Source organism: Manis javanica, chromosome 10 (genome assembly GCF_040802235.1).
Source record: "Manis javanica isolate MJ-LG chromosome 10, MJ_LKY, whole genome shotgun sequence".
NCBI lineage: Eukaryota > Metazoa > Chordata > Mammalia > Pholidota > Manidae > Manis > Manis javanica.
This window is the reverse complement of record NC_133165.1, coordinates 32,645,024-32,666,776: the sequence shown is the minus strand read 5'-3', so window position 1 is coordinate 32,666,776 and position 21,753 is coordinate 32,645,024. Positions and strand designations below refer to the sequence as shown.

General features: G+C 42.4%; 1 protein-coding gene across 4 annotated transcripts; it reads right to left on the bottom strand.

Moving 5' to 3' along the window:
* On the bottom strand, positions 1-21,500 carry ZKSCAN1 (zinc finger with KRAB and SCAN domains 1). Of its 4 annotated transcripts, none has more exons than XM_017651984.3 (7): positions 21,351-21,498; positions 20,879-20,952; positions 12,942-13,457; positions 12,538-12,691; positions 10,026-10,117; positions 9,631-9,757; positions 1-7,097 (listed from the first exon to the last, which is right to left on the bottom strand). In XM_017651984.3, the coding sequence occupies exons 3-7, from the start codon at positions 13,365-13,367 to the stop codon at positions 6,208-6,210; spliced, it is 1,689 nt and encodes a 562-aa protein (XP_017507473.1). In that variant the 5' UTR covers positions 13,368-13,457; positions 20,879-20,952; positions 21,351-21,498; the 3' UTR covers positions 1-6,207. The 4 variants fall into 4 exon arrangements, with proteins under 4 accessions (XP_017507473.1, XP_036867677.1, XP_017507472.1 ...); XM_037011782.2 differs by having other exon boundaries at positions 20,886-20,952; XM_017651983.3 differs by lacking the exon at positions 20,879-20,952 and having other exon boundaries at positions 21,351-21,500.
* Positions 21,501-21,753: the final 253 nt, after the last annotated feature.

Below are 21,753 nucleotides of genomic sequence, written 5' to 3'. Positions count from 1 at the left end.
TTGCGACCTAGAGATGATAATTTATTGTCTTTCCGTGACCCAGAAGAGAAACAACAGAGTATTATAATTCCCCACGAGTTCCTTCCCCAGCTCACTACTCTAGCAATTTGTCGGGCCCCCTAAAGTGGACGAGTGACTAATGCGTACACACTTCATTTTGCTGCTGTTTCCCGTGATTGAAACTTCAGTCCTCAATCAAGGTTTCCAATTATTATTCTCAATGGAGGAGTTCCCTAGCTTTTAAAAAAATGAACCATTTTTTCTCAAAGATTCCATTACTTACTGAAAGAAGCCTTTCTAGAAACATTAAGGATTTTAAATTAACAAATTCAATTTAAAAATCATTTATGGAACATCTACCAAGCATCTGGACTTTTCAAAGACTAGTAAAATGAAAAGGCCAGGTTTTGCCAGCAATAACTTAATTCTGCAGGTATATCAAGACAAGAAAATTTATTCTTTTGGTCTAATTTACTCTAACCTAAGAAACTAGGAAATGACCAAACAGGAAAGATTTGTCTTAACCAGTTTACGGGTAACAAGACAATGCCTGAGTTATTAGTTCTTTATATAGATTTAGGCTTATCATGTTGACCTGGTTTTAATAATCTATATTTAACTAAAAGTTAACAAAAATAATGTTCATCTTAAAATAACTAATTTTGCTTGCATATCCCATCCTAACCCCTAATTCATATAGTTTTAGAACAAGATTTTCCTGCATAATCAATATCCGCTCCCCACCCCCCATATACTTGTTTCCACGTTAGAATCCCTGCTACCAGCAGCAGCGTCCCTAAGTCTAACATGCTTTGCCCTTGATAGGGCGGCAAAGACCTTACTGACCTGCTGTGTCGTTGAGGTGAGGGGGAAGGCAAGTGAGCACAGACCCCAACACGTACCCCCTTCTCCCCGTTTCTCCTGGCTCCTGCCACCAGGCCTCCTCCTGTGCTCTTCCTCAGCAGGGAGTGCCGGGCACTCTCCTTCCTAAGACCCTGACCTTGTTGAGGGACTAAACGCGAGTTGCTCTGGGGCGAGTGCAGCTGCTGAGTCCGCTCCCTGGACCAAAGGAACTGAAAACAACTCAAACTGGAATGAAATCCCAGTTTTAATAATCACCTTTCCACCACTCACAGATCTCATTCTTTCTTTTTATCTTCACACACTCAGCCTCACTGCTCCATGAGGGCTTGCTGAAGGGAGAAAAGGTAATTTTCACAGACCAATTAACTTTGCTAATTATGGTATAACTCAAAGTGAGTCATGATTCTTTAGTAAATGGAGGTGAGAATCTCAAAGATTAAATTAGAAAAAAAGAGAAAGCTGCTAAAATAACAGAAGCTCATGTTTGAAAGTCAACCTAATGCCCACTCTTTACCTTCTGCTATTTCAGGACAAGAGAAAAACATGAGGTTTGTGGTGTCCACTACGACAGAAGCAGGTGATACAAAACTAAGCCCCCACGTTCAGACATTCTGTATTTGGAGATGCCCAAATGATTGTTTGACCTGTGGAACTGGAGATGGCTTGACCTCCCTATAACTTCAAGTTTATTTTTACAAAGCTTTGAAAAGTAAAACAGATAATTTCATTTTCAGATATAATAAAAAAATTAATCTGAATAGCAAAATAACTAACTGCTTCTAAATGTACAGTAGTGTGTCCATTCTAAAAATGCAACCTAAATCTATGTTAGGAGGAAAACTTTCCACATAATGCTTATTAAATTCTCCAGTAGTAGCTGAAATAAAAATCTACTCTGAATGTCCATGAAAAAAAGATCTACTGATACAACTTAATTTATTTTTTCTGATTCTACATTTCACTTTGCAATCTGCAGATCATCATTTGATTTTCTAGATGGGAAACCCCAGATCCCTCACAAATATTTCTGGGAAGTTGCTCAGAGTGGGGCACACAAAAGTATGGCTCCTCTGATAAGTATTGCTGTCACTGTCTGACCACATTTTAATACTGTTAACTCCAACTCACACAAAGGATCGCCCACAAGGATGCAGGATGCAACCTGGTTGGTTAGTTTTAGATGAGTAAGTACATGAGGATGACTAGACCCTGGAATAAAAAGAGGTGATCTTGAGGATAAAAGTTAGAAAAAAATTCTTTTGTAGCCGTAAATTTTCACCAGCCCTCTCTTGTAATCATCTCAAACCAGGGGAAGCAAGCACAAGGCAAACTGGCAGGAGCACAGCCAAAAGGAGTATTGCAAAATGCTTCTCCAGCCTTATCAGGAAAACTTCCTGTAGTGCCAGACATTGGACCATCTGTGCCCATTTGCCGGGCAAAAGCCCACCTTGGTGTTTTCCAATCCCAGATTTTCTAAGCAAAGATTTAAGAGTTAGTGGGGGAAGCAGGACAATATGGTTTACAGAATTCAGTCAAGTGGCCCTACTAGCCTTTCCAGAACACACCCAACTCGGTTCATGAAGACACTCCTACCCGCCTGCCACCGCCACATCCCCCCACCCCGACAAGATCAGAGAACCTTTTCTCTTTGCTAGAAATGGTGACCTGGCAGCTAAGAGGTCAGCTTTCCGGTCAGGATGGAAAACTCTCAGGAAGCTGCAGATATTTACAGGGATTGCTCCATGTTAGTGCCCTATTACCCTGTCTCTCCTAATGAATCTGCTAACCTCCTCTCTTGATTTGATAAGCACCAAACTATGAAGGTTTTTTTCCTCATTTTCCCCCCTCCTCAGTTCTGTGGACTTTTTGTCTATAACCACACCAACCTCCAAGATCACTATTTACTCCAAAACTTTGCTGCTTTGGAGTGGTATGTTCTGTCAAATAGATTAAAATAAAATACATTATCTGTTTACAGGGAATATACAGATTAACAACAGGGGCTGAAGGTACAAAACAAAGACACTGATATTATGGTCATACAAAATATATAGAAGTATCCAACAGTAACAATTTTTGTAAGAACAACTTTGTAACCATTTTTGCTATTTCTTTAGCATTTCCCCACATTTTTTTCTTTTGTGGATCCTCAAGTCAAGATTGAGCTTCCTCTGCAGTGTTTCTGAAATCCATTACATGGTCAGGACATACTGACAGAATTCATTTCTGTCCAAAGCAATGAGTGCTACACATGAAAGTTGTCCTCACATAGAATATTTATACAATTTATTTACAGTGTAAGCTTTCTGATGCTAAGGGCTGAGATGTGATGAAAGGCTTTGCTATATTTATCACATTCAAGAGGTTCCTTTCTGGAATGGATTCTCCAATATGTTAAGACGCGAACTGTCTCACGTATCAAACGTGTCCACCTCTACACAGTCAGCGGTTTCACCTTCATGCTTTAATAAAATATTAAGTGCCTTACATATGAAGATGCCTCCTACATCCATATTCTCAGGCTTTAGCCTTGTCTGCCAGGCTGGAACAGAAACAAATTCCCCACAACCTGAGGAATTTTACTTCTTTTCCTGGCAAGGTTAAGGTATATTTTTAAACACCCTTCAAAAACTTCCACTGTATCAACTAGCATGCTAATGGTCTGCTGTAGAGTTCTTCTACTGTTAACAGACTTCAGTCAGTCAAGAACTTTTGAGTAACTGTCCTGAGCTCTATGAGATGTTGCAGCCTTTCTGAGCAAGACCCAATTACACTCTGCACTAGAGCGCCTGATAAATGAGTGCAGTGTAAACGCTTTTAATAAGCAGGTACAGACTGTTATCTTCAAACAGCTGCCTCAGGAAGTGCACCTGCTGAAGATCTGAAGTGACCTCAGCAGTGAGCCCACACTGTTGGGAGGATGTCCCGGTGAAATGGGAATTAAGTGTGGAGGCACAGGTTATATTTAACTATTAAACACAAACACAAACACACACAAAAAAAACGATGGCTGAATTATGTCAGCATGTAATTGTGGCTAAAAAAAGGCCAGTGTGGAACCAAACGAAGTTCTTTGCCGCTTGAGAACGGTCAATGCCTGGAGTTTGGCACCTCACTGCTTTCAGCTGCTTCCCAGCAGCCAAGTCTTTGCTCAGAAGCACCAGCAGTTTTCTCTGCCATCACCATTGTGACTCATGCTTTGAAGAAAATGTCTTCTACCCTCCTTTACTAAAAGAAATTACTTAGGTATACTTTTCTGGAATATCTCTCCTGTTTTCCTTTAGAAATATTCTGGTTGCCAGCTGACTTCCCTGAAGTTTCCCCAGGCAACACTATGAAACTGCTCAGAAGCTACAGGGAGTTGTGGTTGGTCCAAGTTACAGAGGCCAAGAACTACCGCTGTGCAGAACTGCAGTCTGGCCTGGCCTGGGGCACAGCCGCCTCCAGCTCCCTGGCTCTCCATAGAGCCCTGCTGTTTATGGGCTGGAGTTACTGGTCCAGGAACAACTGATGAATGATGGTTTTTAGTTCTCTTTCTTGATGGAAAATCTCAAACTCTGTGTGGGGCTCTCCTGTTATGGGGACAGTCTTCAGGTGTGCCCTTAGCCTATGATTCTAAGTTCCTGCGAGGTATCCATGCTCACCCGCATGCTCTCCTGAACAGGTTCATCTCCACCCAAATCCTTGTGACCATCTATGTAGTAGCCCATGATACTTGGGTCTTCCATATGTGTATCTGACAATGGTCTGTCATTAGCTTCTAGGCCACCAGCTGTATCCTCCTGCACAGAGGGTGGAAAAGACGAAAGTCTCATAACCTCTCCTCAGGTTTTAGTGGTGAGAAACAGGAAAGACCACATCCAGTAGGGCTACAATACCACCAACCACATCTTGGCACGTCGATGCACTTCTTGGGGCAACCAACATGCTTAGTAATTGCCAGCTCACCATGTCAGATGCTTCTGCAAAGTTTATGGGAGGTGTGAGGAAAAAGCTCCCTCCAAGTTTCCTTTCTCTGAAAAGCCAACAAAAATCATATCTTCTGAACTGTATTATTTAAAGTTACAAATGATTCAGTAAGTGCCTAAATCATCATGTTGTTCAGCAGCTGACTTAAGAGAATCCTGGCTAAGATCTTTGTCATAGAAAGACGTCAAAAAATGGCCTTAGTAAGTATTTGTATTTTTCTTTAGATGATGAGATTCCATGGTATTTACTCATTGATCCATATTTAGAGTCTATGTAGTGTGGCTAACCAGTGACTTTTTAAAAAATATTTACGACAAAAATAGCATCAGATCCCAGAGCTTTTGCATGTCTTGGGCTCTGAAGGTCCCCTTCAAAAGTTGGCCCAGGCTACCTTATTTCAGGTACTCAAGATTCACAGGGCTTCATCATAAATGTAAAAGTCCTGTTAGAAGTTGGGCATAATGCATGCCTCTTATGTGTTCGGCACTGTGTCCAGCAATTTCAGGGACAGAGATGTACCCCTTGACAATCAAAGTATCTCTTGTGGGGGGTGATGAAAACTTAGACACACAAGACAATGAAGGATTAAAAGAAAGCAGACAATCAAGTGCTGAGTTGTGGAGAAATGCATACAGGAGTGCGATAGTGCTTTAGGAGTTTGAGGGATTTCTAGAAGGGAGAGAAGTGTTTTCAATCACTGTTGCCATTTCAGTAGAATTTATCTCAGTGATGAGGATAGAACCATCTACATTTGTTAATCCTTTGGAACTGTAGACTGGAGCACACACCCTCTTTCAGGAAGAGATAGAAATCTTTGGTTTGATACTGATCAGCACAGTCCTAGATTTCTACAGCTTTGGTAGGCTACCAGTGATTATATATAACTCAATTGTATATATAACTAGTTCGAGCAGCATGTCCCAATATGGTTTTCGTTTTAACTGTCCCTCTTTTTTGAGAAGTACAGCAGGATGTTGGCCAAGTAGGGCTTGTTTGCAGCGAGCTTTTTAACCTTAGTATCACTTTAGGAGAGCCAATCCAAACCTTGCAATTATATACTGTGGTTGCTGAAGTCCAACAGTGCTTTAAAGGTATCCTCGTTACTGGAAAGCTTGACAGTGTGATTTTTTGTCTTGTGCAGAAACAACACGTGGATTATCCATGACTAGCTTTTCCCTGCGGGGGTTCTGTGGAATAATTACATGCCCACAGACTATGCAAGGCAGAACACTGCTGATGTAACCATAAGGATCCTAAAATGTGTGTTTTTTTTTTAACTTGTTGAGGCTGTTTCTTTTCCCCCTCCATGGACACACACCTCTGAAATAATTTTAGAAACAAAATGGGGAAATGGCTCATTGACAAATTCTGGCTTTATACACAGCTCTTCAGGAATGCTCCAAACGCATCAAGGGAAGCTGGGCTGTATTCAGAGGCTCTCTCCCTGGTATGGATTCTGTGGTGCAGAGTGAGGGTTGAACTCCGGGTGAAGGCCTTGCCACACTTAGTGCACTTATAGGGCTTTTCTCGGGTGTGAATTCTCCGATGCAAAATAAGGTATGAGTTTCGGTTGAAAGCTTTTCCACATTCGCTACATTCATAGGGTTTTTCCCCTGTGTGGATTCTCTGATGTTTAGTAAGGTCTGAGCTCTGGCTGAAGGCCTTCCCACACTCATTACATTCATAAGGTTTCTCTCCAGAGTGGATTCGCTGATGCAGAATGAGATTTGAGCTGTGACTGAAGGCTTTGCCACACTCATTACATTCATGAGGTTTCTCTCCTGTGTGGATTCTCTGATGCAGGACAAGGTTTGAGTTAAGACTGAAGGCTTTCCCACACTCACTACATTCATACGGCTTTTCGCCAGTGTGGATTATCTTATGGCGAATAAGGCTTGAGCTCCTTGTGAAGCATTTACCACATTCATCACATCTATGAGACTTTGTTCCTGTTGGGACTTCCTCAGGGGTGTTAAAGTTTGAACTTAGACTGAAGCTTCTTCCCAAACCTTTACCCTTTTCCCTTGGACCTCTCTCTCCTGTGGTGGGCTTTTTTTCCTTGATGGTAGCTGGCCCTGCATCTCTCTTGTCTCTTCCAGTTTTCTCCTCAGGGTTTCTCTGCTGCCTTTCTACTATCCTGCCCTGCTGTTCACGTTTTTCTCCAAAATCTTTCTGGAATCTTCCTGTTATCTCCCCATGTGGTGCTGAGTCTTTGGCAATCTCTGCCTTTGAGGTGGACTCATTCTCATTCCTGTTCTCACCACCTGGCACAATAAATAGAAAATACAATAGCACCTTTTCTTTTGAATGTATAGGTTAATCAAGTGACATTGTTTTCCAGGAAGTTTCTACATGCTATTAGCCAGAGATAAAATAGAGAAATAAGGAGAAACAACAACAAAAAGGGACAACATGGAGTAGAGCTAGGAAGTTAAGAGGGTGGGCAGAGTGGAGAGGACAACAGAGAGCACGTGCAGAGAGAGTGGGATAGAGCAGAGGGGACAGAACCATCTACAAAGAAGGGATGAGGAATTAAGGAACATAAAGAGGTCACAGTTCACAGTTCTATTATTTGGTCACCTGCTAAGTAGAAGGAACAAATATACATTTAAACAATCATGCTCCACTTCTAATGTAAGTATTTTCAAGTTAAAAAAAAGAGAATGGACAGTCTTTCCTCAAAAATGGTTAAGTTCTATTAGCAGAAAGCAATATACCAGCATACCTCAGAGATATTGTGGGTTTGGGTCCAGATCACCACAATAAAGCAAACATGGCAATAAAGTGAGTCAAGTGAATTTTCTGATTTCTCAGTGTATAAAAAAGTTATGTTAATACTATGCTCTAGTCTATTAAGTATACAACAGCATTATGTCTTAAAAAAGTACATACTTTAATTAAAAACACTTTATTACTAAAAAATGCTAACCATCACCTGAGCTGTCAGGAAGTCAAAATCACTGATCACAGATCGCCATAACAAATATAGTGATAATAATAAAAGCTGGAAGTATCACGAGAACTACCAAAATACAACAGAGAGACCTGAAGTGAACAAATGCTTTTGGAAAAATGGAACTGATAAGACTTGCTTCATGCAGGGTTGCCACAAACCTTCAATTTGTGAAAAAAATGCTGTCTCTGTGAAGCACAATAAAACAAGGTGTGCCTACAGTTAATAAATGAAAAGTGAATGATCTTCCAATTCTGTGAGATTTTTATCAACAAGACCATGGTTAATGTACAAAACAAAGAGCTCTGACATTGACAGGTTATGTGGACCTTCTGGCACAGGCCCCAGTCACTCTCCACCAGGAGAGCAGCACAGAGCTTACAGTGCTCAAGTAACAGAGACAAAGGTGAAGAGGTCAGCTGGGGAATTTGTAATCATACCTAAAACCTTCCCTGACAGAAACTGAGAATAATTCAGGTCAGAAAAGAAACTGGAAATAATTCCAGAAATACCCATGAAGAGATAATAGAAGAAAATTAAATTTTACCAACGCAGAACTGACCCTCTCATTTCAGGAATGAGCATATTAAAGCACTGGAATATATTTTTATTGTAGATCACTGTTATTTTGTTTTTGAGTAAAGACTGAAAATTGTTCAATGAACACACAGTATTTATAAAAGACTACACTGTGTAGGAAAACCTCCAAATATCCCAACTTTATTCTTTTTACTTGGCCGTAAGAAACCTTTCCAAGTGGCCTCTGAATACAACTACCAAGGGAGTTTAGTAATACCTAACCCCTGACTTTAGTGACGAAATCGCCATAAATTCTGAACGAGTAATAAGGAAGAAGAAATTCTTTGGAATTCTGAGCCAAGGTCCTTGATGAACTGGATAGTTCCTAATGTTTGGTTTTTAAGTTATTATGGATTAAATACCCAGCTCATAAACACATATCCAATTCCACTTAATTTTCATCAAGTCCAAACAGCAGTACCAAGAATCCATAAGCCTGTTATGCTGACAGCTACAAACAAAACGAGGTTTCTATGCTAATATCCTTTCTCTGTTCATTCACCTCCTGCTGTCCTCCTCAGGCAGAAGTCCCATGGGACTTTCCTGTGACACGATTTATTTAAGATCTTCTCTGTAGATCTCTAGGGGTGGAGATCTAGCAGAGACAAACAGGAACGTTTCTCAGCTGTGTCACCTTATCTGGTTAACGTCTCTTAAAGCTTTTGTTCTTACCACATACCCAAGAGCCAGAGCTCTCCACAGAAGATCACTGTTAGGTATGGAGACTAAGAATCCTGGTCACAAGGGAGGTGTAGACTCAAGCTCGTGGAATTTTATCAAGCTGTCATGGAGCAGTGCTCACGGGATGGAAGACAACAGAAAGCCCATGGAAGGATACATGGTAGTTCATGAACATGGTCCCAAGTTATGATCAGACCAGTATCAGTTCTCACTTCGCCCTCTTTATTAGGAAATATAGGTATTCCTCCAACAGAGACACCTAAATTGTAACCCATGGGAAATGGAGCAGAACCCTCCTAGAGAGATGGAGTGGCTGAAGGGGTGAGGACTCAGAACATGTAAGTATTTCTGATTTCAAAGAGCAAAAACCACCTAGAGGTAAAAAGTCCACCTGGAATCTGGGAGTCACAGTACCAAGCTTCTGGGGTTAACTGAACACAAACATTCTTATTCTCTGGTCTGGAAAAGGGGCTCAGTCATCTCCAAATCATTGTCAACACTCAACTGAATACATGAGAGATCCCACAACTAATACAAAAGAGGCAAAACAATCTTATCGGACAATAATCCTGCATCAGTCTTACCCTGGGAAAACACGTTCCCAAAATTCTCCTGCCTGTTGTCCTTACTGAGATTCCTCCGAGCCAGGTTCTGACATCCCCATTCCTCCAGGATGAGGGACACGGCCATGTCCTCGATCTTCACCATTGCCTGAAATAATATGAGATGCCCACACTCAGTTCCCCCAAAGGCCATGCACAATCCCATTGCCCAAACCTGGAGTCAGGGATGGAGCTGACTACAAGGAATGCTGGGGAAAAAAAGATGACCATGCCAGGCTCTGGCAGACAGGCGGGTGGTGGGATTACTCTGTGGGCAGGGGCATCAAGACTGAGTGTCCTGGGCAGAGACTGCAAGGAGCTCCGGGAAGAGAGGCAGACACGAGGAACTCAGGAAGGCAGAGGGGCCCAAAGCTCACCTGGGAATCTGCTGTGAACAGTGCAGATGCCATCGCCTGGTCTCTGGGACTCCCCTCGTGAGGAGGGGCAGGAACATGAGTGGCAGGGAGAGCTGAGGAAGGGGAAAGGAGCTGTGAGTAAAACCAGCTCTGCTCTGGGCCTCCCCAGGGGCACACTCTTTCCTGCACCAGTCTGTTTGATGTTCAGTGTTTAACTACAGAGAATATATATTTTAAGAAGCATGGCCTCTATTTTCCCAAGATTTCTATTCTTAAGCAGGAATCACAAGGAGTCATGAAAGGGTCCTGGTCCAACACCTTTATTTTAAGGAAGGGGAAACTGAGGCCCTAAGAGGGTAAACAACTTGCCTAATGTCACACACTTAAGAATGGCAGAGCCAGAATAGCTATTCACAGCTATAGAAGTGGGAACATTCAGCCTGATTCAACTCTGGCTTGTGATTTAATTTTCTCCAGATCATCATCAGAATCCCATTTAGTTGTGAAAACCACCATCTGCTTTAAAAATCTTTAGTAGTAACTGTACAGGAAGGGGATCTTCTTACTTCTGGGTAAGTAGTAAAAAATTTTTGCCATTTTCTATTCCTCTACTTTTCTCCTTCACTTAGCCACAATGTTTCTGATACAATGTATATTTGGTTCAAAAGTTGGTGAGATATTTATAGATGTATAAAGGTATGGGTTGATACTCAGCTAATAAAAGGCATCTGTAATAAGTCAGATGATCACACTAACTGCACTGTGTAAGAACAATTAGGAAGATTTTAAACTGCAAAATTAAAATACCACATAGAGGTATCCCCAGGCTGCGAAAGCCCGTGTGAGTACACTTCACTTTTACAAAAGACCTACATTAATGCCTGTTTACACTAACCAACCAAAATGCAAAGCTGGTTTTTACTTTCACAAAAAAGCACAAAAGGCATCTGTTCTGCATGGGGCTGTTACTGAGGCAGCCCCACCCTGAGCAGCAAGAATGGCGCTTCCAGCCTCCTGCCCAGACAGCACATCCACACCTCAGCAGCAAGCCCAGACGGATCTGTGTTCACCATTCACGCTGGCCTGTGGCTGTGGGCATCTGTGCTGCCACACCATCCGTTAGCAAGATGTGTCCTGAGGTTTCAGAAAAGCCTGAGAGACATTATTTTTGGGGTCTGGAAACACTCAAAAATTGTTTGCCACTTTGGCTTAAGAAAGGTTTCATGGGAACGCTCTACCTTAGGATGGCAGGGAGCCTGTAATATTAGACTTGGAAATGTTACTGGTGAACAGATAACATTACTAAGCTGCACAGATTAGAGAAATGAATTTGAAATGGAGTCACTAAACCTTGTAATTATTTCAGATGGTACAGTAAGATAATCTAAAGAAAACGTAGAGACCAGATGCCTAGTACCCTAACCTTGAAGGGTTAGCAAGCACTCGGGAAAGTGAATAATATGAGAGGGAACTGAGGATGAAGGCATGTGCTTCAATTCTTTGAGGAACTGTTCTCCAAGTAACAACAACTGTATGCGCCACAGTCTCTAAAACTGTTACTCTGGCAATGGGAAGCTCAATCTGCAGTAAAATCCTGAATATTCCTCTTCAATTTCCTAATTTGCCCCTTGTGGAGTGTGGAGAGACCTCCCAAGCCCTAGGACATAAACGGGACTGGGTAGACATTGGTGCTTACTGAACATCACAGTGTGTTGGTTCCCATGGGCCATCCTCCAGGATGCACGGAAGAACATGCTTCCGTCAGCTCTAATGGGCCAACCCTAAATGCCATCGCCAATAAATACACTGGTTAAAGAATGGGCCTTTATCAACTCTTCTTACTTTTATTATGTTACTAAGTTATTTTTAAAATTTTGGTATCATTAATATATAATTACATGAGCAACACTGTGGTTACTTTTAGTATGTTATTATTTTGGTTGATATTCTGTCCCTACTCTGGTTTTAAAATTTGATAAAGACATTAATGTCTTCCTCAAAGGAAGAAAGTTAAACTAAGTTTTATTTATACGACCCTGACATTTTTTTCCTCAGCTCCTCAACCAAAACCAAAATACTCTTTCTACTCTTTCCCCATTGTTTGAAAATTTTGAAGTAACCTAAAAAAAGACTGATGTTATACAATATTTTATATGTTTTAAATCAAACAAATTTTTAAAATGATCCCTCTTAAGGTAACTTATGATATACTAGAGTGTTTCAAAACCCAAGCTGGAAACACATCATCCCTTCCCAGTACTTTCCTGTGAAAAAATTCTGCTAGACATCCAGAATACTAACAATTCAATAATGTCCACCAAATTCATTATGCACATTTCACTTACCTCCTTAGTAACATTAGCTCCTGAGATTGGTTTGTAAGCTATACTTCCCTGAATATTTACTAGTAATGACAATAATGCATAATGATAAAAATAAGCAAGCTTCTTATATCATAAGCACTTAGCAACACGGAGAGGGTACCACCTGTCCTAAACAGTTTCTTTTCCTCACATGAAGCCCTGCTTCTTACCCCGTGACTGCAAAAGGCGGGGTTTCCGAGATGAATGCTTGAAATGGGACTGGGTGGCCTCCTGATGAAGGTCAAAGCTCGAGGACTCCTGTACTGGATCCACAGGCACCATTCCCCTTGCAAGCATCTCAGGTCCGTGAACTTGCCCTGGGACCTGAGGACAAACAGGTTGGGTTTGTGGGTAAATCACTCTTTAAACAGGAGCCCAAACAAACAAGAAGACCAAAGTATACCAGCAGATGCAGGGGGAAGGCAGCCAGAATACATTTTAATATCCAAGCAGAGCAGGGAGAACCACCACCACAAAGGTTACTTACTAACACAACTTTACATCAGTATCCTTTTCTCAGCTCCAGTCTCAAAGTCCATGCACTGCTCACACATAATGTTTCACCTCTTCTTACCTGTTGTCCTGATAAATCAAGTTCCAGGTCTTCCAGAAGGGTCACGGCCTCCTCCCCACTGTCAGGACGGTATTCCTGCAGCCAAACCTGAAGCTCCTTGGGCAGAATGGAAAGGAACTGCTCCAGGACCAGCAGCTCCAGGATCTGTTCCTTGGTGTTGATCTCGGGTCGTAGCCACTGATGACAAAGTTCCTTTAGGCGACTCAGAGCCTCTCGAGGCCCAAAAGTGTTCTGGTAACAGAAGTGCCTGAAACGCTGGCGGAATATCTCTGGGTCGGGAGGAGGAGTCTCCTGCAGGCTGGAGTCCTGCCCCCACACGTGGTCTTCCTCATCTTCCTCCTCTACCTTCACTATGACGATACCGTCCTTCTCCTGTGCAGCCTGAGGGGACAGGCCGGTGGCTTCCCTTGATTCAGCAGTCATCATTCAGCTCAGGGAACTGCCTTGATCCCAACAGGGTCTGTGCTCTCCTTTCTGTCCTAGGAGAGGTTTCTGACGTTTGCTTCTGTAGTCTTCCTGAAGTATTAAAAAAAGTTATCGGTACCTTTATGAAAAGTGACCTGTGCTGCTAACACATAGCCCAAGGCTACAGATCAAGGCCCTGAGAATAAACCCCTGGAGAGTTAAGGGGGAAAAAGGCCTGAGAGCATGCTGTTTCCTCTGTCACTTTATATACTGGGGTTTGCAAACAGAAACCTCCACAAGGCTAATTCAACCCTCAGGCTGTGTGCCTGAGTACGAGCACCTTACCTCCACAGGACAGCAGGTCATGACATCATGAGATTACCGTGCTCAGCCCAGGGAGAGCCCAAAGGGGGCAGAGTGCCAGCACCAGGGCTCAGGCCTCAGGCAGGGCATGCATCTTCTTATTTCCTCCCACAACTAGGCACAACTGCTGGTGTCATTTTACAGATGGCGTGACTGAGGCTTAGATAACTTAAGTCATTTGCTCAGTAGCAGGTGACCACCTACCTAGTGGAGTCAACATTCAAGCCAAATTTGAAGCCCCGGAATTGCCAATCTACCATCTCACTTTTTCTGTCATTTTTATGGGTGCCTCAGTCAGCTTAAAGTTGTGGTCTTCGAAGTACAAGACAATCCACTCTGGATACACAAAGAAAATATCAAAATGCCTGCTAATAGTTTTAAAGTGAGAGAAAGTGAGCCACATTTAATGTACAAATTGATACTAACACCATCACTCAGTCTAAACACTGAACTGTCACATGTCATACAGGGTACGTGATACATCCCAAGGGAGAAACGGGGGCCCCCTTCTCGCACACAGAGAGCTACCAAGGTGCTCTCTTCACTTGTTCTTTAGGTATTGAGCTGTTTCCCTGTTTATCTGAGACCAGTTGTGTGGACTCACGGATTATTTCATCTAGCTTTAATCTCGCCTTCATAAAAAAGACAAGCATGGGGCGGGGGGCTGGCTGAAATGGGTGAATAGGGTCAAAAGGTACAAGCTTCCAGTTTTAAAGTCAGTCCTGGGGATGTAATGTATAGCATGGTGACTACAGTTAACAATACTGTGCTGCACGCTTGAGAGACGCTGAGAGTAAATCTTAAAACCTCTCATCACGAGAAAAAGAATTGTTAACTATGGTGACGAATGTTAAGACTTACTGTTGCGATCATTTTGCAACATCTATAACATTATATGTCAATTTTAATCTAAAATAAAAAATAAAAAGACAAGCAGTTTTAAGGATCCTGCAGAGAAACTACAATTAGAGGAAAAACTAATGATGTACACAGAGGTAAATAAGAGAATGGCACAGCTGAAGTTTCTATCTAGAACAAGGTTTACTCAGCCAGACTAGGAGATAAAAACCAATGTCGATCTAATATAATAAATAAAACAAGTCAACCGGTGAGAAAATAGCTGCTTTAAAAAAAAAAAGGAAAGAGCATGAGGAAAGAACTATTATGAGAACAGATGTATACTGGGAAGTTTTCCCATTATTAGGTAATTTTAACTGCCAAAACTGAAACTAAGTATCCTGGAAAAATCCTTATTTAAAAAACCTCAGAAATATTTTCTAATCTGTTTAAAAATCTTCCAAATGAAAAAAAATCTAGAGGGACACAAGTCTGTTTGTTAAAAATATACACCTTTTGATTAGTTTGTAAGAACAGGAAATTTATGGGCATGAAAAATGGGAATGTACTAGCTGAATGTTAGCACAGAAATTTAGCACGGTTGGTGGAGAGGACCAATCACAAGTCACTAAGCATTTCTTTCCACTGAACTGACAAATCTTTGTGAACTATCTTTTTCAATCCTACAGCCATCAAAACTAAACATCAAATTCAAGTTTCAGAGACAAAGCAACTGATTTCTGTAACATAATGAGTTAAGCCAAGAGTTTTACCCTACCAAAGCATTTCGAATTACATGGTTCTCACTAAAAAATTATTAGTAATTTTGGTGGGAAAAAATCATGTACAATTGACTCTTGAACACATGGGTTTGAACTGTGTGGGTCTAGGTATGATCAGACGTTTTTCAATAAATATATTGGAAAATTTTTTTTATATTTGCAACAACTTGAAAAAACATTCCCTTTTCTCTAGCTCACTTTATGTAAGAATATAGCAAATAATGCACATGACATAAAAAATGAGTAATCAGTTGTTTATGTTACTGGTAATACTTCTCGTCAACAGTAAGGTATTAGTAGTTAAGTTTCGGGACACACAGATTTTTTCAATGTTGGGGGAGTCAGAGCCCCTAAACCATGTCATTCGAGGGTCAACTCTACATTTAAACCACAAAAGTTATCTTTAAGTAGCACAATTCAATGTATCTCTTGTTTTATTATACAAAATACTGATGTAACAGTACATGTATATAATTTTTATAAATAATTTTTACTGATAGGAATGTGTGGCCAAAAAAGTTTAGAAATGACTGTTTTCATCACAAGAACAGGATTTTAATCAAATATTACCACAGGATTAATTTTTCTATCTCATTTTTTGGTCCTTAATAAAAAATAGAAATCCTTATTAAAACAGCAGTCTATAATAACAATAAAGAACATTACATCCAAAAAACCTTTCTACGCAACTGTAAAGAGAATGTGGGGAATCAAGTCATTTCTCAGATGATTTTAAACTGGTAAAAGTCCTATTGCAAAGTGTCTTCTAGCCCTTCCCACCGATCCCTTCAGACCTGTTTTGCACCCCACCTTCCTTGCTGCAGTAAATACATTTTGTTTTCAACCTCAGAGCAGCTTGTGAGGTCCTTACAGTGACAATAATTCAATTTCTTAAACATTCCTGTGAATCTATAATATGCAGGGTGTCCTATGAGAAGCCCCATTCCTATTTTTACAAAAATAATTACGGTACAAGCACAATGTACCAACAGGTCTAAGGTAGTTTTAACAGGAGCACCACAGAGGCTTTGAGAAGTAACAGACATGTTAACAGGGCAGCTTCCAGGAAGAGGCCCCTGGAGCTGGGGCATGAGCCAGCCAGGACCTCCACAGAAGGAGGCAGACACAGGTTGCCCAAAAGATCACGCCTTTGGCTAGCTTTTTCCCAAATCAAGGCTAAATAATTTCTATAAGCCTTAGTTACTTTCATTTCATCCTGAAAAGTCAAAAGAAATACCATCTTTTCCTGCTATATGCCTCCCACAATTATTTTCTACCACCCTCATCCGGGCTTCTTATCTCCTGGCTAGGCTAGGGACATAGTTCCCAAATAGTTTCTCCAGCTTAATTCCAATATGAACAACATACCTAGGTCAAGGCAGCATTGCCAAGGTATGCTCTGGCATTCCCTGCTTCCCCTCAGGTACTGTCAATGAATCCTCCATCTACTAGTTTAGTGTTCAAACCAGTCAGCACTTCTGCAGTCTTGCCTCCCACTACTTTTCTTGATCCCCTATCTTTCAACCCATCTGGTCCATCCATGTTCCCCAAACATTGGATGTGATTTTTTACCTTCACTCCTTTGCTGTGAACAATCTCCATTGTTTCAGCTCTACTGGTCAAATGTTTACTTATCCTTCAAGGCATAGAACGTCTCCACACATTCTGAATTAAACTGTGATACCTTCCCACCTTTGAACGCCCTTAGTACTGTCTTTGCTCCTACCTTAGGGCGTTTATGTTCTCCTTGTCTTTTCAATATTTGGGTTGAAATTCCTTCTCTACCTCCCAACACAATTTTAAGCCTCTTAGACAGGGACATGTCTTTTCTGTACTTATCTTCTAGAGAACCCAGCAGTGTTTAATTCTGTTAATTCTGTGCTTCAGTCTCCAAGCACCAGGAAGAAGTAATTCTTTGTTCATGCTTACTTTTCTACCTAGTTCCGTGAAGTCCAGCTTCCTCTCTGGTTCCCTGCCTTCATTTTCTCCCTACTTTGCCTCCCAACCCCATCTCCTATCTTACTCTCAGATTACTCTTCCTAAAACTACTGCCTGCAGTCACCATCCTCCAGTAGTCTGTTTCCCCTCAATTTCTTCCCTGTCCCCACATGAATCTTTTGATCCAGTAAAATGAGTCTACTCAGTACTTACTACATAGGCTTTGTATTTTGATTGCCAGCCTTTCCTTACATCACACTCAATGCCTACTCTTTCAAATCCTACTTATCCTTCAGAGCTAAGCTAAAATGTCACTTGACCCTCATGGCTGTTCCATTCAAGAAGCTTCTAGGAGGTGTAATAGTTAAGAACCAATGTTCATTGACTGCTTTCTATGTGCCAGGAATCACATTACCCATTTCACACAATCCTGAGGTAGGCATAATTATCATCTCACTTTTTAATGACAAAACTGAGGTTTACTGACATTAAATAACATAACCCAAGGTTACACAGCAATTAAATGGTACAGTCAGCATTTGAAATTAGGTCTGTGGGACTCCTTGGATTAAGCTCTAACCATCATACTGTGAAATAAAATTCTTACGGCTCCCCACAGAGGTGCCACAGGCAAGGACAGCTTGGTAAACTGTCGAGGCCCTAAGTTGTTTAGCCAGACCAACTCGGGCTGTGTTGTGGAGAAGCCGTGCAGCCACTCTCACCTGTGCCAGCAAGACTGCCACGGGCCTTTGACCGTGGCCGAGAACAGAAACAGCCTGGAATGCTCACAGAGGAGTCTGGTTTTTCTGTCCTTGACCGAATTCTTTAGGAGAATGATTAACAGTCCTGATCTCTGCCTTCTCTCACACATAGGTAGCAGCAGAATGTGCACAGTATGTTCTCCCGTGACACTGAGACGTATCCTTGACATGCTGCTTTAACACACTGATTAACGTAACCTCTTTTCCTCCAGGCATTCCTGTCATAAAAAGGCATACTAACTGTCTCCAGACAAAGGGCTCCGGAGTATTCCAATCAGAACTCTCTGAATGACTGTCCTCCCAGGCCAGGGTCCTCAGTTACACTGAATATACTCTTTCTTCATACAGCAGCCATGTTGATTTCAGTCAACAATAACAAACTCACTCTGTCCTAACATGGAGTAAGGAAGGGCTTCCTTGTACATAAGATTCTAAGAGGAAGTCCAACGAAGGGGCCCATGAAGAACCATCACTCAGGAATGGGCCTCATCTGCCACCTGCTGTTTTCACTATAGAGAGCTGTGTAACTAAGGAGAGTCACGAGGTGCCAATGGACACATCTATTTCATCTAGAAATAGCATGGTAACCAGCCTGGCATCAGAAGTATCTATTTTTATGAAAATTCTATCCTGTCTCAGCTGTATTAAGGAGAATAAAGCAATCCTGATTTGTGCCCACACCTAGGCCGGAGTTCTAAAGAGGAGGATATTTCTAGGGTCACTGGGACTGAACAGGAAGAGATTCCAAGAAGGAAGTGAGACCCGAAGGGCCAGAGATGAGGGCAGAGGCGCATTCCCTCTTCCTCCGATTGGGGCAGGTCCTCTCCTCCACGCCCAAACCTTTCTCTGTTCTTATTCAGGTTAAGAGAAAAGTCACAACAAGTGGCAGGGCTGGGTTTTATTTTAGGTCCCTAGATGATCTGACCAATGTCTTCTCCTCTGTCTAAATCCCCCCCTCCCCCTAATGGTCTCTACTGGTATCTGCTGTGAAGTCCTTGTTTCTTTCTCTAAGTTTTTCATGTCCTCCTCCTCAACTGAACTACTGTTAAGGATATGTGTCTTCATACCTCTTAGACCATTTAATATATTACCTTGCAAGCATCCATTTTTAAAAAACACACCTGACTGTATTTACAATGGACTATTCCTTGCCCATCCACACAGCATTCAACGACTGCCTTCAAGTTGGCCCCTGGCTACTTGGAAAAGTTTAATTAAGGGGCACCACCACTTACCAGCTGATGATTTTAGGCAAATTACTCTCTCTATACATGTTTCCTCATCTGTACCATGGGATAAAAAACATTATTTGCCTCACAGAGGTGTGAGGATTAAATGAGTTAACATACATAAAGCAGTTAAAATGTATCTAGCATTTAGTAGGCACTAGAGAAGTAGGTGTACTTTCCAATTTTCAGCCTACTTAAAAGACTAAGCAATGGGAGGCATCCTGTTACAGGGAAAACAGCACAGGTTGGAACACCCAAACTCTCGTCTCCCACAAATAAGTTACACATCCCTGAGTGAGTTATTTAACCTCTTTAACACTCAGAATCCTTATCTGTCAAATGGGGTGGGGCAGGTGAGTAGTAGAAAACTACTTGCGGGGGTCCCTCTGAGCTGGAAGACATTCTGACACACTATCCTATTTAGATTAGATGACTCCCTGCCCCCAACTAGTTCTCACCAAGGATAAATAAGAATGATTTTCTTACAAAAAGGCCTTGGAGTTACAAGCTCAATTTACTCCAAAGTCTATTTTCTTAACACGCCAGTATCTTTACCAGGGCATAGTCTTCAAAGTTTAAACAAACTGCCCACTCTCATTTTTGAACAGAGCTATAAAATGCTTTAAAGTATGAAAAAGCTACCTTTAAAAGGGAGCAAGCTACTCAAAGAATAATACTGTACTACCTCAGAATGAAAAGGCAAGATTTCCCATAACACTCACCTGTACTAAGATTCAATATCAAGTTAGAAAAAAATGAAATGCTTACATCAAGTAGAGAACCAGCAAAAGATTATGGTATCTTAAGTAGCTTAGCCCTCCTGTTTGCATTTTAAGATTGGTGAAAACTGCCTGAAATAATGAACAAGAATCTTGCATAGTAAGTCAGAGACAACACAAACTTGGAAATATATTCTGGAGCAAAGTATCATTATGATTCCCTATGTAATAAAGCTATTTCTCCACATTAGGCCAGCATACAGAGTAACAGTGCTTTGCTATCTGGTTACAATAAATTGTCCACAATTCAGTTCGACAAGTATTTATTGACCACCTTCAATCCTCCTAGCACTGGCCTGTACAATAAATGCTTTCTTTGGTCCCAGGCCATATAACAGCCACTCTCTATAATCAAAGTATCTTATTGTGCACTACAAGAACTACGGGAAAGAGGGGGAAGGGGAGGACCGTCAGGCTAAACTGTAAACTTAGTTTTTCAATTACCAAATCAAACAATTTCATAGTTGTTAGGGCCCTCTGAGAAAATCTAGCTGATTTTATGGATGACAAAACAGAACTGGTGTACTGTTCTGTCTTGTGAGGTCACTCAGTTAATCAATCTACTAACAGCTCGGTGCATTTCTACAAATTCCCCTCACTCTTCACGAACTCCAAGACCAGCAGAGTAACTACCCAGAACTGAAAAATCCACCTAATCTGCCGGATAGCTCATTTTTATTAAAGGCCTTCAAAATATTCCGGAAAGCTGAGAGAGTGGCTGTACATAATCTCCACTAGACCCGAATTACTTCTTCATCTACTAGGACTAAGGTTTCAAATTCTCTCATCAGCGCTCGGGGGTGGGGGGATGGGGTGAGAAGCAGGCGATCTGAAAACACGTACGCGGCACCTCAAAACGTCTCCAGTTCTCGGCCTTCCGCATTTTTCACCTCGAGGTCCTGAAAAAACATCTCTCACTGCAATGAAAGCAAATGGCGACGATGGGAGAGCAGAAAAATCAGAGAGGGGTCGATTCGCTCGCGACCCCGTTCTCACAAACGTCAAACGACGATGATGACACTGGGGACGAAGGGCCCGGAAAGGGCCCTCAGACCGCTTCTTCCCAGGTCTCCGAGCACCCCCGGCGCCTAGACCCTTGCGCCCTCCCCGCCTGGACCCGGAGGTGGGGCGGGGACGTCCGCGGGAGACGGCGCTTCCCACGGCCGGGCCTGGGGAGGGGAGTGGGGCCTGGGTTCCTTCACACTGCGCCCAGGCAGCCTGGGGGGGCCCCGGGGCCGAGGCCGCAGAGCCCACCCTCGTGCACACAACCCTGCGGCCCCGCCCGTCCTCCCCAGAAGCCGGCCCCAAGTCTCACCGTGAGCCCCGGGAGCGGCCCGGGGGCGCTGGGCGAGAAAGGGGAGCTGACTCTGGGGTTCAGGTCGGCAGAAGGGCGCCGCACACACACACAAGCCCTTCCGACGCCTCGACACAGACACAATGAGTCACAAAGGCCGGAAGTGTGTCAGCACCTCTTCTTCCGGGACTGCGCTGGACTTCCGGGTCCTCTCTAGGAGCGCGGGAGGATTTTGCATCTCGGTTCTAGAGTCGCGAAACAGGGCGTCTAAGCTGCGGGAGAGAAACCGCCAGCCTGGAGACCAGCGACCTCTGTATGTGCGCTCCGAGTGCATAACGGGGACGGACGAGAAGGGGGTTCAGGCTAGACGAGACGCAAACTGTCCAGCTATGATAAATCGCAAACACCAGTCCATATGATAAAT

Coding starts and splice junctions, on each gene's coding strand:
- ZKSCAN1 (XM_017651983.3), bottom strand. CDS start 13,367: ATGATGACTGCTGAATCAAGGGAAGCCACCGGCCTGTCCCCTCAGGCT. Junction 9,758..10,025: donor TGTTCACAGCAGATTCCCAG/GTGAGCTTTGGG, acceptor ATATTATTTCAG/GCAATGGTGAAGATCGAGGA. Junction 7,098..9,630: donor TGGGAACGTGTTTTCCCAGG/GTAAGACTGATG, acceptor TTATTGTGCCAG/GTGGTGAGAACAGGAATGAG.